The following is a 16,002-nucleotide window of genomic DNA, read 5'->3' on the forward strand; positions in this document are numbered from 1 at the left end:
AGCTCTGAGTCAGGAAACAGGTTTTGAGCCTCTCTGGAAATGTTTCACACTGTCCGGCAAAGAAAAAGAAGCTTCTTTAGCTGATGAATTGCAATAGGATTCTTTAAGTGAAGCTAGAGATAATCAAAACAAATAGTCCCATTTTTCATAACATCTTTAAAATGGTTATTGTTAGTTACTTAGTTAAGACTAGTGTTGATTAAGAGCTGGATCGAACTCGGATTGCAGTACAAGTGGGAGTTGAATTACAACCTCAGTTTTGATTGCCTGCAAATAATGAGGCATTGGACCGAATAGCATCTGACTTGTCCATCACCGGAAATGAATGTTCTTGCTTTAATTGAGTATTAACCCATAGTTCAGGCTACTGTCAAGAAAATGGTCCACCTTGAGGCAGGCAAATCCTTAATGGAGACACATGAGGATGGCCCATCTGCTCTCACTATTGCCTCCGGGAAAGAGGTGACAGGTTCAAAACCAATAACAGGACTGTGCCCTCAGAATTTATGCTGATTTAGCAGTGCTATAATTCAGAGAGGACATCAAACTAATGACCCTTTGGCCTGTTCCAGGGTGTTCTCCAGATAGATGTTAACAATTAAAAGGGACTTTTTACCAAAGGTGTACTTTACTCCATAATCCCTTACATGCCGTATGGAGTGTCTTACACTGATATTTCTTATCCAGTGAACAAACAAGCATTTTCTTAGCCAGACTGCCATCTGGTTTATTAACTTAACACAGTTTTAATTAGATTCGAGCCAATGAAATGTCTGACAGGACAGGGAATTTTCTTTTTATGTTGTTAATTAATGAGAGAATATTGGTCATTAGGGATGTGCATTAAACTAATGTGCATGCAAAGTGTGATATAGAGGACTGACTAGTGTTCTACATAGAATCATAGAAATCTAACGCTGGAAGGGACCTCGAGTCATCAAGTCCAGGCCCTGCTCTGTGGCAGGACAAAGTATACCTAGACTATCCCTAACAGGACCAACCTCTTTTTAAAGATCTCCAGTGATGGTGATTCCACAACCTCCCTTGGAAGCCTATTCCAGATATTAACTAACCTTATAGTTAGAAAGTTTTTCCTACTATCTAACCTAAATCTCCCTTGTTACAAATTAAGCCCTTTACTTCTTGTCCTACCTTCAGTGGACACGGAGAACAACTAGTCACCACCCTCTTTGTAATAGATCTTAATATATTTGAAGTCTGTTATCGGGTCCCCTCTCAGTCTTCTTTTCTCAAAATTAAACAGGTCCAGTTATTTTAACCTTTCCTCATAAGTCAGATTTTCTAAACTTTTTATCATTTTTGTTGCTCTTCTCTGGACTTTCCAATTTGTCCACAGCTTCCCTAATGTGTAGCACCTGGAATTGGACACAGTGCTCCAGCTGTGCTTACCAGTGCTGAGGAGAGCGGGACACTTATCTCAGATGTCTTATCTATGACACTCCTGTTAGCACACCCCAGAATATTCACCTTTTTTGCAGCTGAATCACATTGTTGAGTCATATTCAATTTGTGATCCACTATAGCCACGCAATCCTTTTCAGCATCACTACCACCTAGCCAGTTATTCCCCGTTCTGTAGGTTTGCATTTGATTTTCCTTCCTAAGTGAAGTACTTTGCACTGGTCTGTATTGAATTTCATATTGCTGAATTCAGACCAATGGTGTCATGGTGTCCCAGCATGGTGTCATCTTTAAATTCTATAAGCATACTCTCCACTCCATTATCCAAATCATAAATGAAAATATTGAATAGTAGCAGACCCAGGAATGCCTGCAGGACCTGCCTAGATATGCTGTCCAAGTTGGAAAACAAACTATTGGTAACTGCTCTCTGAATACAGTCTTACAGCTTATAATAATTTCATCTAGACCACATTTCCCTGGTTTGCTCATGAGAATGTCAGGTGGGACTGTGTCAAAAGCCTTACTAAAATCAAGATATACCATATCTACTGCTTCCCCCCTATATCCTAAGCCAAGAACCCCGTCAAAGAAGAAAATTACATTGGTTTGGCTTGATTTGCTGGCTATTTTTTATAACTCCAGTATCCTCCAGGTGCTTACCAGTTGATTGTTTTACCAATCTCATAACACATCTCATAATAGTCAGTATCAGAGGGGTAGCCGTGTTAGTCTGGTTCTGTAAAAAGCGACAAGCATAAGCTTTGGAGCATAAGCTTTCGTGGGTGAATACCTCACATGCGTCTGACGAAGTGGATATTCACCCATGAAAGCTTATGCTCCAATACATCTGTTAGTCTATAAGGTGCCACAGGACTCTTTGTCGCTTATCTCATAATAGAGAAGCTTGATTTTAGCACTGAACACCAAGGCATACACCACCAATCAGAACAAAAGGCACATCAGCATGCCACGCACTGAAACACACCCCAGAAATCAAAGCAAAGGACACACCAACATTCCCCACTCTGAAGGTGGTGGGGATGCAGGGTTAGGCAGAGTTAAGGCTGTTGGAGGGATGTTAACTCTGGTTTTATAGAAGGTCAGCATGGCTAGAATTTCCAAGGGTTGTTATTTTAGGGAACACTAGTATGGTCTTTCAAAGTTCTTTAGCTTTTAGTTACTGATACAAATTTGACTCCACCTAAATGAGTCTTCTACTGTGGAATAAATGCAGTGGACAGCATCTGCCTGGGCTTTGTTCATTTTAATGCTTTAACTTCCGTCTGTCCTTTGCAGGTCTGTGATGGGTTCCAGTAAAGAGTCAGACCTTGTGCACCTGGAGGCAAAGACAGTGGATGGCCGTAAGTACATTAGTTTCCAGACTGTATTGTCGTTACCAGCTCTGTCGTGCTCTGGGTTGGCCTGCCGTTCAGATGCCAACACCCTATAGTAGAGGAGATCTTACTTTTCTTCTCTGTTCAGTCTCTCACGGGCAGGGTCTTAGAGCAGCTCCCTCAGTTCAAGGCCGAGCAGCAGCTCCTCCACCTAGCTGAAAGGGTGGTATTAACAGGCTGTGGAAGGAGGTTACCTGCAGGACGGAGGATTCCCATGGGATGTGCAGCCTTTGAAGGCAGTCGGTAAAAGGATACTCTCTTCTCCAGTTTATCTCTACCTGCTCCTCCATTGTGTTTACCCCTTCAACCTTTCTTTGCTCTTGTGGCCAATTTTCCTTCTGCTTACAACTCCAAACTCCTTTCTCAAGCTTTCCTTGTTGGACAGAAGTTTTCTCAGGTCCGTTGATACCTCTGCTGGTCTTATCTCCACTCCCCTGTTTCCTGCTGTTTAATCTTTCCGCTTCCCCACTTCTGCAGGTCTTTCCCTGTGGCTTTTTTCCTGCAGCTTTCAATTGCCTCAGGCGGTTGTGTACCTCACAGAAACCACCCGACTGTCCTGGATGTTCTCATTTTTAATTCCATGATGGTTCTCCTGCAAATGTCAGCTTTGCTGCAATGTAAATAATAGATTTGCACCATTTGCAGGATTATTTTTTTTTGTTGTTTTGATGACATTGTAGATTAACTTCTGAAAAATCCCAGTGGGTCAAACTCTGCTCTCAATTACACAGCCAAAGTCAGTGGTGTTCCTCCGGATTTATGACGGCAGGATTTAGCCCAGAAACTGTCACGGAGGGAACTGTCTCAAGACAATTTTTTTTAACTTGCTTAGCGTTATGGGTAAGAAATTATTCTTCAGAGGATGAATTTTAAAAGACACCATTGGAATAGAAATTGTATATATTTTTAATGTCCTTTCCCTTTAATAACACATTAGATTATTAAAACTGAAAGAATTTTAAATATCTCAGTGCTTTTTACCATTTGTGTCTTTTCTTTCCTTTTTTTAACTTTCACATTCCCTGGACACAGAAAGGAGGCTGATCCGTCCTTTCTGCTCCTATGGAAGTACTAAATAGTACTAAAATATTCTACTATGACACCCTCTAATGGAGTAGCTACACTGTTGTATTGTGTTTTGAACAGTTTCTGTAGTAAGTGTTTATTAAGGGCTATTCTCTTGTAGTGACACTCTAAGGCTTATTGACTTCATGGTATTCTCCAGGCTCTAAACTCCAATTCCTCTTTTCTCCTCTTCTCTCTTCTTCTGGTCCAATTCTAGTTCTTGTGACATAAGAAGAATACTTTAGAAGAAAAGGCCTATATAAATGTAGAGACAAAAGTAATAAACATTATTATTCCCATTTTACAGATGGGGCAACTGGGATACAGGTAGATGAAGTGACTTGCTCAAAGTCACATGGTGAGTCATTACCATAGTTGAGGATAGATCCCAGGTTGCTTAACTGTCCAGTTCTAACCACTAGACAAACTTGCCTTCCCCGAAGATGATAATTTCCACCCCTCTGATTGGTGAGCAAACCTTTCTCCCATGGAGGAGAGTAGCATGTAACTGGAACAGGCAAAGGGTTGTTAATAAGATGCTTTTTTTCAGGCTTAGCCCAAGAGTTACAATTTGTGAACTATTTCTCTAATCTTTTGCAAGGGCCACATGTTTGGGAGCTAACCAAGGGTGAAAATTCAATAAAGGGATTTAATTTGAAAAGGTATCCCTATCGAAACAAATTAGAAAAAAATCACCCAGCAATTGAAACCCAGGATCTAAGAAAAAGCGCCGGACCTCAATGCAAATAACAAGATACTTTTATTCTTGCGCCTGGTATCTTTCCCAGCAGATGCTCAGCAGTACATTAACCATGGCTTCAGATGAGAGAGGATAGAGATGTCACCGCAGTAAGGTATTAGAAAATCTGGTTGGTAGGGTTGTGAGAGCATTTATCATCATCTGACTTAGTCCTGGGCATTCCCAGCCGGAATACTAATAACTTTTTCCTGACTGTGTCTATGTCTTCTGATCCCTGATCATGGTCTGTCTTCATATTTTTATTTATTGTATTGCTATACATAGTGTAAAAGATTTACAGATTGGAAAAAAGAACAGTCCCTCAGCTAATATAAATCTATATAACTTCACTGATTTCAGTAGAGCTATTCCCAGTTACACCAGCTGCGGATGTGGTCTTTCATGCCATACGTTAAATTGTATGATCAATGCTAGTGCTTGAACTGGAGTCCCCAAAAAGCGGCTGGGTATGTGATTAATTTGGTATGGGAGTTATATGGCAGTTTGATTATTATACAGTGTTAATTGATGTGATTTAAGTTTTTAATACTCTTGGTTAATTTCGGTTAGAGTGCCAAGTGTCGTGGATTTTGATCTCCAGTATAAAATCCAAGTACATAGAAAGTGATGTTTATATTTAGTGGTTTCTCTTAAAGTCCAATCTGGGCAGATTCTAAGTAGGAGCCAAATGGCAATCGTTGTGTTTTCAGTTGGAAGAAATTCATCTGAGCCTTATCTTACATTTCCATTCATATGACTTTGTGTCCCTAGGGTTCCACTTTGAGTCTGGAATAAAATCAGAAACTTATTCACAAAAAAAGTCAGCAGAAGCTACAGATTTTTTGCCTGGTTTCAGGTCAATGCTGTAGAGAAACAGTTAATTTCATGTAGATCTGAACAACACCATAACATAAGTTATTTTCTGTAACCAGAGGGCAGAGAGTATGCTGTTAGAAGGTAGCGCCAAATTAGATTGAAACTTAACCAAAATCCCCTTGAAAGGTCTGTAAATTTTTGAGAAACTTAGCTAGGCATTACGTTTATGAAAAAACAACAACAAAGTTTATGAAAAAAATTAAGTTTTTGGGGTTCTTTAAGTTAAGAATGTTTCATTGGCGTCTGGGGCCAAATCTAATGCTTGAATGTAAACACTCTGCACAGTTCAGATCGGGATTCACACCCAAAATCTGCAGTTTTAATCCCTCTGGGGCTTTTAATATAAACATTTTGATACAGACTGTTTGTTTGTTCTGCTTTGCATGAGAGGTAAATAGCTGTGAGTCAGGAGACCTGGGTTCTATCTCCTGATCCTCCACCGGTTTGCTGCCTGAACTTGGGCAAGTCAGGGAGGGCAATGTTTTCAATCATGGATGTGTGGCTAGGCACCCACACAAAAGCAAATGAAAGATTCTGAACTCCTGCAGTCTCAAGTCTAGTTAATTCAGATAGCGTAACTCCTGTAACAAAATATTGTCGACTGGTAGGTAGTTCAAAAGATGAATGCCTACATTACATTTGGAAACTACCACAGCACCTGCAGGCAATTGAATAAATGGGACATCTAGAATATGAATCTACTGCTCAGAGCTGGGCAGGAAATGGATTTCCCATCACACACACGTTCACCAGATTTAAAGAAAAGTCCCGTCCTGAATTGGGATGAAAAGTTAAAATCTTGAAATCTTTTATGGAAGCAAGGAAAGGAACAAGCCAACAAATTTGAAATGTTTATTTAGATTTTATTATTTATTTACTGTATTTATCTTAAATGTCAAAAAATTTCAATGGTTTTGAAACTTTTTTCCAAAAAAATGTTTGAGTCAAAAAAATTGTCATAACCCACTCTTTCCTGGAAACTATTTACAAACATCACAATAAGACTCAAATTAAATGTATTGTTCTTTCCCCCCAAAAAACAAACAAACAAACAACCAGTGAGAGGACCAGAAATAAGCCACCCTGGCTAAAGAACAGAGTAAAAGAGGTGATTGGAGGCTAAAAGGTGTCCTTTAAAAATTGGAAGTCAAATACTACTGAGTAAAATAAAAAAGGAGCATAAACTCAGGTAAAAGTAAATTCAAGTGTAAAAGTATAATTACATAGGCCAAAAGGGAATTTGAATAGCAAAAGACACAAAAACTAACAGCAAAAATTGTTTTAACTACATCAGAAGCAGGACGCCTGCCAAATAATAAGTAGGGCCACTAGACGATCAAGTTGCTAAAGGAGCACTAAGGGAATACAAGGTCCTTGCAGAGAAGCTAAATGAATTCTTTGAATCAGTCTTCACTCCAGCGGATGTGAGGGAGTTTCCCACACCTGAGCCCTTCTTTTAGGTGCCAAATCTGAGGAAAATGTCCCAGATTAAAGTGTCAATAGAGGAGGTTTTAGAACAAATTGATAAATTTGATCTGGACAAGGAGGTAAACAGTGAGGTGGTAAAATTTGCAGATGATACATAATTTCTCGAGATAGTTAAGTCCAAAACTGACTTTGAAAAGTTACAAAGGGATCTCACAAAACTGTGTGACTGGGCAACAAAATTGAAATTCAATGTTGATAAATTCAAAGTAATGCACATTGGGAAACATAATCTCAATTATACATACAAAATGATGGGGTCTAAATTAGTTGTTACCACTCAAGAAAGATATTTTGGAGTCATTGTGGTTGATTTCCTGAAAACATCTGCTCAATGTGCAGCAACAGTCAGAAAATCTAACAGATCATTGGGAACCATTAGGAAAGAGATAAATAATAAGACGGAAAATATCATAATGCCACTATATAAACTGAGGGTACGCCCACACCTTGCATACTGCAAGCCGTTCTGCTTGCCCCATCTCAAAAAAGATATATTAGAATTAGAAAAGGTACAAAAATGATTAAGCGTATGGAACAGCTTCCATTTTATGAGAGAGTAAAAAGACTGGGAGTGTTCGGCTTGGAAAAGACGACTAAGAGGGTATATGATAGATATCTATAAAATCAATGAATAGTGTGGAGAAAGTGAATAGGGAAATGTTACTTACCATGTCACATAACTAGGGGTCATCCAACAGGTTTAAAACTAACACAAGGAAGTACTACTTTGTACAACTCATAGTCAACCTATGGAATTCATTGCTAGGAGATGTTGTGAAGGCCAAAAGAATAACTGGGCTCCAAAAAGAGTGAGATAAGTTAATGGAGGCTTGGTCCATCAATGGCTATTACCCAGTTTGTCAGGGATGCAACCCCATGCTCTGGGTGTCCCTAAACCTTCCACTGTCAGAAGCTGGGAGTGGACGATGGGATGGATCACTTGATAATTGCCCTGTTCTGTTCATTCCCTTTGAAGTCTCTGACACTGGCCACTGTCGGAAGACAGAATACTGGGCTAGATGGACCATTGATTTGACCCAGTACGGCCGTTCTTTTGTTATGTTTCCTGGAAAAATTTGATCTAGACAAATCAGTATTTTCCAACAAAAATTAATTGATTAATTCCTGAACAGTTCTTCTGCTGCTGCAGTCTTACTCACAATAGTACAATAACTACATATTATAAATACAGGTCGGAGGATCAGGGCCTTAAATGAGAATGCGAGAGGGACTTGCATTTATTTGGATAGATGTGGATAAACTGGATATCAGAGAATTATTATTTTAAAGGAAGGGATGAAAACAAGCAAAGAAGAAATATGAAGTGGTAGCAGAAATTCTGGGTTTTGCTGATATTTAATAAGTATCTCTGTTCATTTTACTGTTTTCTGCTGCATTGATCTGTTTGTAGATTTTTAATTTAAATTTGATTTGTGCTGTTTTGTAATCACAGGTAGGGCCAGATCCTCAGCTGGTGTTAATCAACATGCTATGGTGATTTTCAGCAGCCAAGAATCTGACCCATAGTTCTGAACTACAAGACTATGTTCCTTTCTTCTTCCTGTGTAGGTGTTGCAAAGAAAAACATAAGAATTACAACCCTGGAGCAGATAAATACTCCATCTAGTCTGATATCCTGCCTCTGACAATGGCCATTTCTTTCAAAGAATCCCCAGAATGCCCCATGACTGGGCAAAAGTGTGTCATGGGGATAAGTAATTTCTTCCCAACCAAAGTTGATAATCAGAATTTGCCCTAAGAAATGAGGATTGTTAGCTCTTCTAATTGTAGCCCAGATATTGGAACTGCAGATGGCGCCCTCATTCATTTAAATATTAAATCCTGGGTTTGATATGTAGTGCAGCAGGTGGAATAATAGGAATGAAATCAGATTTGTTAGTATATCCCTCAGAAATGAACTGGCTTCATTTCACTGTTTTTTAACATTTGTTGTTTGTGAGTATGCTGCTGGCTGCTTGTGAAAATGCTTGTGAATCCTGAATGTTCCATGAATAATTATTCATCTGAACCTTCATACTAGGAAGTGAGTTATTCATTATTTGTTATTCTCTTATTTTAAAAGTTTCAATATTCCAGTCCAAGAGCAGAAACAACGCCTTATGACTTAGATGGCCAATCACACTCCTGAACAATGCATAGCAAATAGACAAAATGAACAGTTCATAGACAACTTGTTTGCTGGACACTGGTTGGCCAAACTATTTGGCTAATCCTTATGGTTACTAGATATAATTGCAGAAATCGGAACTGATTCCTGAATGAATTACAAACAGAAACAAATGGAATAAATTCACAATGAATATTATTTGTTACAAATAAATTGTCCGTCTCACCTTACTATCCAGCCACCTGAGCCAACCACCAATGAAATCCATGGAAGCCTTTCTATTGTCTTCAGTGGTGGGGCAGAACCTGGAGTTATTAGCCCAAATAATACCTTGTAGCAGGGTGTCCCACAGGGCTTCTGAATCCATTTTATAAAAGGGATTTGACTCTTCATGTCGGAAGGGGTCCTTCAAAGCCCCCAAAACTCCCCCTCCACCATCTATTAAGCCATGTCCACTGTCACGCTGTCTGGAGGGTTCACGACCTCAGAATGTCATAAAGTGGGCCAGACACCCGAAACTGGCTCTATGTTCTATAATTAGATTTCACCAACCCAGTAACAAGTGTGAACTCCTGGATGACAGTAATAAACTTACCGTGGAGTCACAGACAGTCCCCGTGGGCACACCTTCTATCTTGCCACCTAGACAAGCTAGAATTAGCCATAGTTAAGGCTACAATTATGTCTTGGAAGTCAAGGAATCTGTGACTTCCAGAGACCCCCTGTAATATTCTCTGCTTCAGCCCCAGAGGCTGTGGGACTCTGGAACTGGCAGCCAACAGGGCCCTGGCAAGGTTCCAGTGGCAGGCGACAGACTCCTGAGGGGGCCCTCCTCAGGGTTCCAGCAACCAGTGACAGCCTCGCACGGAGAAGGGGAAGGGAGAGGAAATATGGTCACCCTGCAGCTCCCAGCTGCTGTGGGCAGAAGGGAAACTCCACAGCTCCCAGCCACCATGGTGGCAGGGGAAACCATGGAGCTGCAGCAGCAAAAGTCACAGACAGGTCATGGCTTCCGTGAATTTTTGTTTATTGACCGTGACATGTCCGTGACTTTTACTAAAAATCACCTCGACAAAATCTTAACCTTAGTCATAGTCACTTACACCAAAAATCGCAAAATATTCAGCTTGCTCCCAGTTCCTAGAGACGAGATGCTTATCCCACATCAGTTCGTACTATAGATGTCACACCAAAGACAATGCTGGTAGTCAATCCTATAGTAAACTAATTAAGTATTTATTCATTAGGAAAAATAAATGAGAGAGTTATTACAAGTTAAAGCAGGCAACATACAAGCACAGTGAGTCACAGTCTATGGTTCCAAAAGGTGACAGAGATGTAGTAATTTGTCCACTGAATGTCTTTTCAGGCCGGCTCACTCAGGCTGACCCTGGGGATCTCTGCTTTTTGTTTCTTACCTTCAAAGAATCCAAACAACAAACCATTTCTTCTTGTGAACATCTTTACATGGCCTGCCCCTAGAGTTCAAGCCCATGGGATGAGAGCTCCTGTAACTTCGTCATGGGTGGATGGAGCAATCAACAAAGTCTCGTCCTACAATGGCCCATTTAGCCTTCATGGCTCTTCTTCATGGGCAGGGGAGCCACTCTTCCTGCCTAGGTTCACAAGTTCATAGCAGGCATTTTTACCATTATAAAGCAAAACTTACGTATTACATTATAGCATGAGATCCAGACATTACAAGGAAGATTAATGCATGCAGCAACTTACAAACATTTGATAGAGTCTAAACACATTCTTACAAGTCTAACACCTACCTTGAACAATATTAACATACAGGTGAGGTGGTCTGGTTTCCAGCTATGAATTTACCAGCTGATGGCTACAGACTTGGCAAGAGCTGGCACAGGGTTTGCCAGTGACACACCCACATCATCAAGAAGGGCTGGACACAAGCTCCCTGAAGAACTTATCAGCACAGCTTTTTCATCGAGCCAGAAGGGATTGAGATATCTCAGTATGCTGCCTTCACAGCTGTCAAACTCCAGTTGCACCAGTTGTGTTTCATGCTTCTCCTTGACAAGAGCGGATTTAGTTCTTGGTGTTTCCCCTATGGAAATGGGAAGCCTGTTTTCTCATTGTTTTTCACAAGGTTTTTTGCACCTTAGTTAGAAATATTTAGTATTGGCCAATGCAGATTTATTTCCTGGTGTTTCCCTATGGAAACAGGAAGCCTATTTTCTCATTGTTTTTCACAAGGTTTTTTGAACCTTCGTTAGAAATATCTAGTATTGGCCAATGCCAAGGATCATGGTCTAATTCACAGTACTCCGGATACTGCTCTGATCAAAGATGGCAATTGCTGTGTTCTTCTCTCTAGGCACAGCATGGCTTTGTTGTGGTGGTTGTATATTAAAAGCAGCAGCTGTTGTTAGAGGTGAGGATGCTGGAAATGAGAAGCATAATGTCCTAATTACCTATGGCAGGGAAAACATCTGTGCAGGAAAAGTAATGAAATTAATTCCAGAGCTTAGCAACTGAATACATTAATTAACATTAATTAATGCTAAATTACAAGGCGCTTCCTATGGAATCGCATAAAAAGTCCCCATGAACAGAATGCCAAAAGAGATTGTGTTTAATGTTGACACAAGGTAAAGAAGAATGATTGGCCCTTTATTGTGATGTCTGGTTCCCTTTATTTCTGGGCTCCAAGACAAAGAAAATTTGGCTGGAGTAAACGAATATGCATCTCATGCTTTGGTTCATTGACCACTAGAGTTATTTAGTCTGAATGATGACTTCAGGGGGTTAGCCGATTATTAGTAGTTAGGAGCATTTTGCAATGACAGCCTGCAGTCCTTCCCTGTCAGATCTGATATACGTGCCTATAGCCAAGCCAGCTACAGGCTGGATTGTCTTAGAACAGTGGTCAATATGTGCACGTACTGTAGCAGAGAGCCCGTTCAGCTGGAGCTAAGAACTTTTTAGAATAGTCTCCCCCTGCATGTGAGAGAGCTTGCGACTCTGGGAGCAAAGCAGAAGTAGAAGGGAAGGAGTGGGTGTGGAAAATAAGTTGTCTTCACTCCAGAAAGTCATCCAAACCATGGCAGAAGGAGAGCGGGAGAGAAAGGGGCTACTCAAAGGAGTAAGCATTCGTAGGATCAGCAGTTCTGGGTAGCATGATCCTTGATCACAGGGGTGGGGCTAAGCCAATGGCTAAAGTTAGGATTGGGAAGGAATTTTCCCCAGGGCATGTTGCCTTTTTGATGTGTTGTCTTCCTCTGAGGCTTTCAGTTGAGGCCATCTTTTATGATCAGGTGGATTTATTTCATATGCTCAGTAATTGTAAGGAGGAAAGACCTCAAGCTTCCGTCGCCTCTGATTCTTTTCCTTCCTTTTCCTCTTCCTTCTGTGGTTTCCTGCTAACAGGAACAATGGAGAAATGACCCTGAAAAGGGAGATTTCTTGATTTTATTTGATGTGCTGGCTAGTGTGCATATCTACTATTGCCCCCAAGTGGCTGGTCTAAAGAAAATCATATTGCAGAGAACGAAAAGGTACTCTGATCATGCTATCTGGAGTATATCAATTAGTCTTTTGTAATGAACTTCAAAAATGCAAAGAATTCTATACTGTATGGACTAATAATATTTAGCCCTTTAAATATCCAACGTGCTCTGCAAACATAGGCCCCAAATTATCCATGATCTAACTTTACTAAGGCCCATGGATTTGTACTCTGCATGTCTGTTTTAAATAGAAGACAACATCCTTAGAAATAAGAAAAAAAACTTAAATGACGGATTTAATTTTTTTAAAATGATTAAATAGAAAATGATGAAAAGCTAGCGGTTTCAATTTCAATGGAAAAAATGTTGTTTCTCTGTTCAGAGGGACATAATTATAGCAAGCTAGGGACTATGCTACTCCAAAGAGGAAGATGATTAGAAGTACTTTCAAGATTAAATGCCATTTAGAGTTTGTCAAGCCAGTGCTAATGCTAAAATCTTTCTTTCTTTAAATGAGCTTTGTCCTCATACAAACTGCAACTGCTTAATTGAGCTGGAAAAGCCTAAATTTATGACTGAGACCCTGATTCTCCACTCTGGTTAAAGCTTTTAATCTAGGGGACTCCTACCTGGTACTTTACTTGACACAACGTATAGCTGGCAAGCCTCTTGAGATGTGGACAGAAGTTCTCATGAGTTTGTGAGACTATGTTTGACACTGCATGGCACAGGCTGGGTTAGTCAATCTGGGAGCTAGAGTCCAGAAAAACCACAGGGTTTCTCTTCTCCAGCAGCCTCAATAAAGAATCCCCTCTATAGTCATAAGAATGGCCATACTAGATCAAACCAATGGTCCATCAAGCCCAGTATCCTGTCTTCTGACAGGGGCCAGTGCCCGATGCTTCATAGGAAATGAACAGAACAGGGCAATTTCGAGTGATTAATTGTCTGTTGTCCAGTCCCAGCATCTGGCAGTTGGAGGTTTTTAGGAACACCCAGAGGGTTGCATCCGTGACTGTCTTGGCGAATACCTATTGATGGACCTATCCTCCATGAATGTAACTAATTATTTTTTAAATGCAGTTATAATTTTGGCCTTCACAACATCTCCTGGCAATGAGTTCCACAGGTTGACCGTGTGTTGTGTGAAGAAGTACTTCCTTATGTTTGTTTTAAACCTGCTGCCTATTAGTCATTACAACTGAGTCTATTGCGAAAGGCCCCTGATTCGTAAAAAGACTCAGGCATGTGCTTAACTTCAAATATGTGGGTAGTCCTCTTGAACTCTGCGGATCTAGTCATGGGCTTAAAGTTAAGCATAGGGCTAAGCTTACATGGTCAGGGCTGTAGGCATTATACACCACTGTCCTCAGATGCGGCCTCCATCCTGACCACCTTAGAATGGAAGAGTGTTATGAAGTGAGATCAAGATAGCTTTGACAGCCGGCCTGAAGGCAAATGAGCTAAAATGCTGAGCAATGGTGCCACAAGCTGAGGATAAGGAACCGAGGAGTGGCGGGGTGGAAGTTAGTGTCAGGGCTTTGTGCTTTACAGTCCATGTTTAGACTAGCCAAAGCCAGTTTACCCACCCTAGAGCCACCATACCAGAGACATAGGGGGAATACAATAGCTGTTATGCCCAGGAAAGAGGGGGCATTATGATATGGCTGTGAAAAAAGCTAATACGGTCTTGGGATGCGTCAGGCGAGGTATTTCCAGTAGAGATAAGGAGGTGTTAGTACCGTTATACAAGGCACTGGTGAAACCTCATCTGGAATACTGTGTGCAGTTCTGGTCACCCATGTTTAAGAAGGATGAATTCAAACTGGAACAGGTACAGAGAAGGGCTACTAGGATGATCTGAGGAATGGAAAACCTGTCTTATGAAAGGAGATTCAAAGAGTTTAGCTTGTTTAGCCTAACCAAAAGAAGGCTGAGGGAAGATATGATTGCTCTCTATAAATATATCAGAGGAATAGATATCAGTAAGGGAGAGGAATTATTTAAGCTTAGTACCAATGTGGACTCAAGAACAAATGGATATAAACTGAACATTAGGAAGTTTAGACTTGAAATTAGACGAAGGTTTCTAACCATCAGAGGAGTGACGTTCTGGAATAACCTTCCAAGGGGAGCAGTGGAGGCAAAAGACATATCTGGCTTCAAGACTAAGCTTGATAAGTTTATGGAGGTATGATGGGATAGCCTATTCTGGCAATTAATTGATCTTTGACTATTAGCGGTAAATATGCCCAATGGCCTGTGATGGGATATTAGATGGGGTGGGATCTGAGTTACTACAGAGAATTCTTTCCTGAGTGCTGGCTGGTGAGTCTTGCCCACATGCTCAGGGTTTAGCTGATCGCCATATTTGGGGTTGGGAAGGAATTTTCCTCCAAGGCAGATTGGCAGAGGCCCTGGGGGTTTTCCACCTTCCCTTGCAGTGTGGGGCATGGGTCACTTGCTGGAGGATTCTCTGCACCTTGAAGTCTTTAAACCACAAGTTGAGGACTTCAATAGTTCAGACATAGGACAGGGGTTTGTTACAGGAGTGGGTGGGTGAGATTCTGTGGCCTGCATTGTGCAGGAGGTGCAGACTAGGAGATCATAATTGTCCCTTCTGACCTTAAAGTCTGAGTCTATGAGCAGTGCTAGAAGACTGAAGTAGCACCTTGGGGCCTGTGGGCAGCCAGAGGGTAAATGCACAGCTCTGGCATTGGCACAGAGATGTCCCCAGGAGGATAGTTTGGGGCATGGGGGTTACCTGTAGCCATCTTGGTGCGCATACAGCTCAGATGCACTGTGTGCGCCTCATGCACTGCTGAGGATCTGGCCCTGTCTGCTCCTCAGGTCTATGTTCGATTCATTGTTTACATTAGATTTGATTTAATTAGAGTGTAAGCTTTTTGGGGCAGGGCCTTTTTTTGTTCTGCGTTTGTACAGCACCTAGCACTGTGGGGTCCTGGTCCATGATTAGAGCTCCTAGGCGCTACCACATTATACATAAATAATATACAGCACCCAGCGCTCTGCAGGGACATATTTTAAAATAAACCAGCATCGGTAATGAAGGAGTGGGCCAGGTGAATGGAGAGGAAAGCAAGAGCCTGCCACTGATACTGCAGCATTGGGAGAGATCTATGCCCTATACCTGACCATTATTTTGTTTTGTCCTTATGATTTCAGATGCGCAGTACATCACCTGCAGGATGCAGAACTGCACCGAAGCCACCCGGAGCAAACCGTTTCCAGGCTACATTGACCCCGACTCCCTGATTGTGCAGGACGATTATGTGTTTGTTCAGGTGTGGAACGTGCATTCTCTGATTGATTCCAAGTAATTCTCCTCCCTGCCCCTCGCTCGTATATATACATACGCACGCACACACACACAACTAAGCAACCAGCCCGGAG

General features: G+C 41.2%; 1 protein-coding gene across 2 annotated transcripts in view; it reads left to right on the forward strand.

Moving 5' to 3' along the window:
- SORCS1 (sortilin related VPS10 domain containing receptor 1) overlaps positions 1–16,002 on the forward strand; it is a 417,040-nt gene that overhangs the window by 309,701 nt on the left and 91,337 nt on the right. For both annotated transcript variants that reach the window (XM_054033265.1, XM_054033266.1), the window contains exons 6-7: positions 2,722–2,786; positions 15,775–15,893. In XM_054033265.1, coding sequence (XP_053889240.1) covers positions 2,722–2,786; positions 15,775–15,893 — 184 coding nt within the window. The remainder of the gene's footprint in view (positions 1–2,721; positions 2,787–15,774; positions 15,894–16,002) is intronic.

Source organism: Malaclemys terrapin, chromosome 7 (genome assembly GCF_027887155.1).
Source record: "Malaclemys terrapin pileata isolate rMalTer1 chromosome 7, rMalTer1.hap1, whole genome shotgun sequence".
NCBI lineage: Eukaryota > Metazoa > Chordata > Testudines > Emydidae > Malaclemys > Malaclemys terrapin.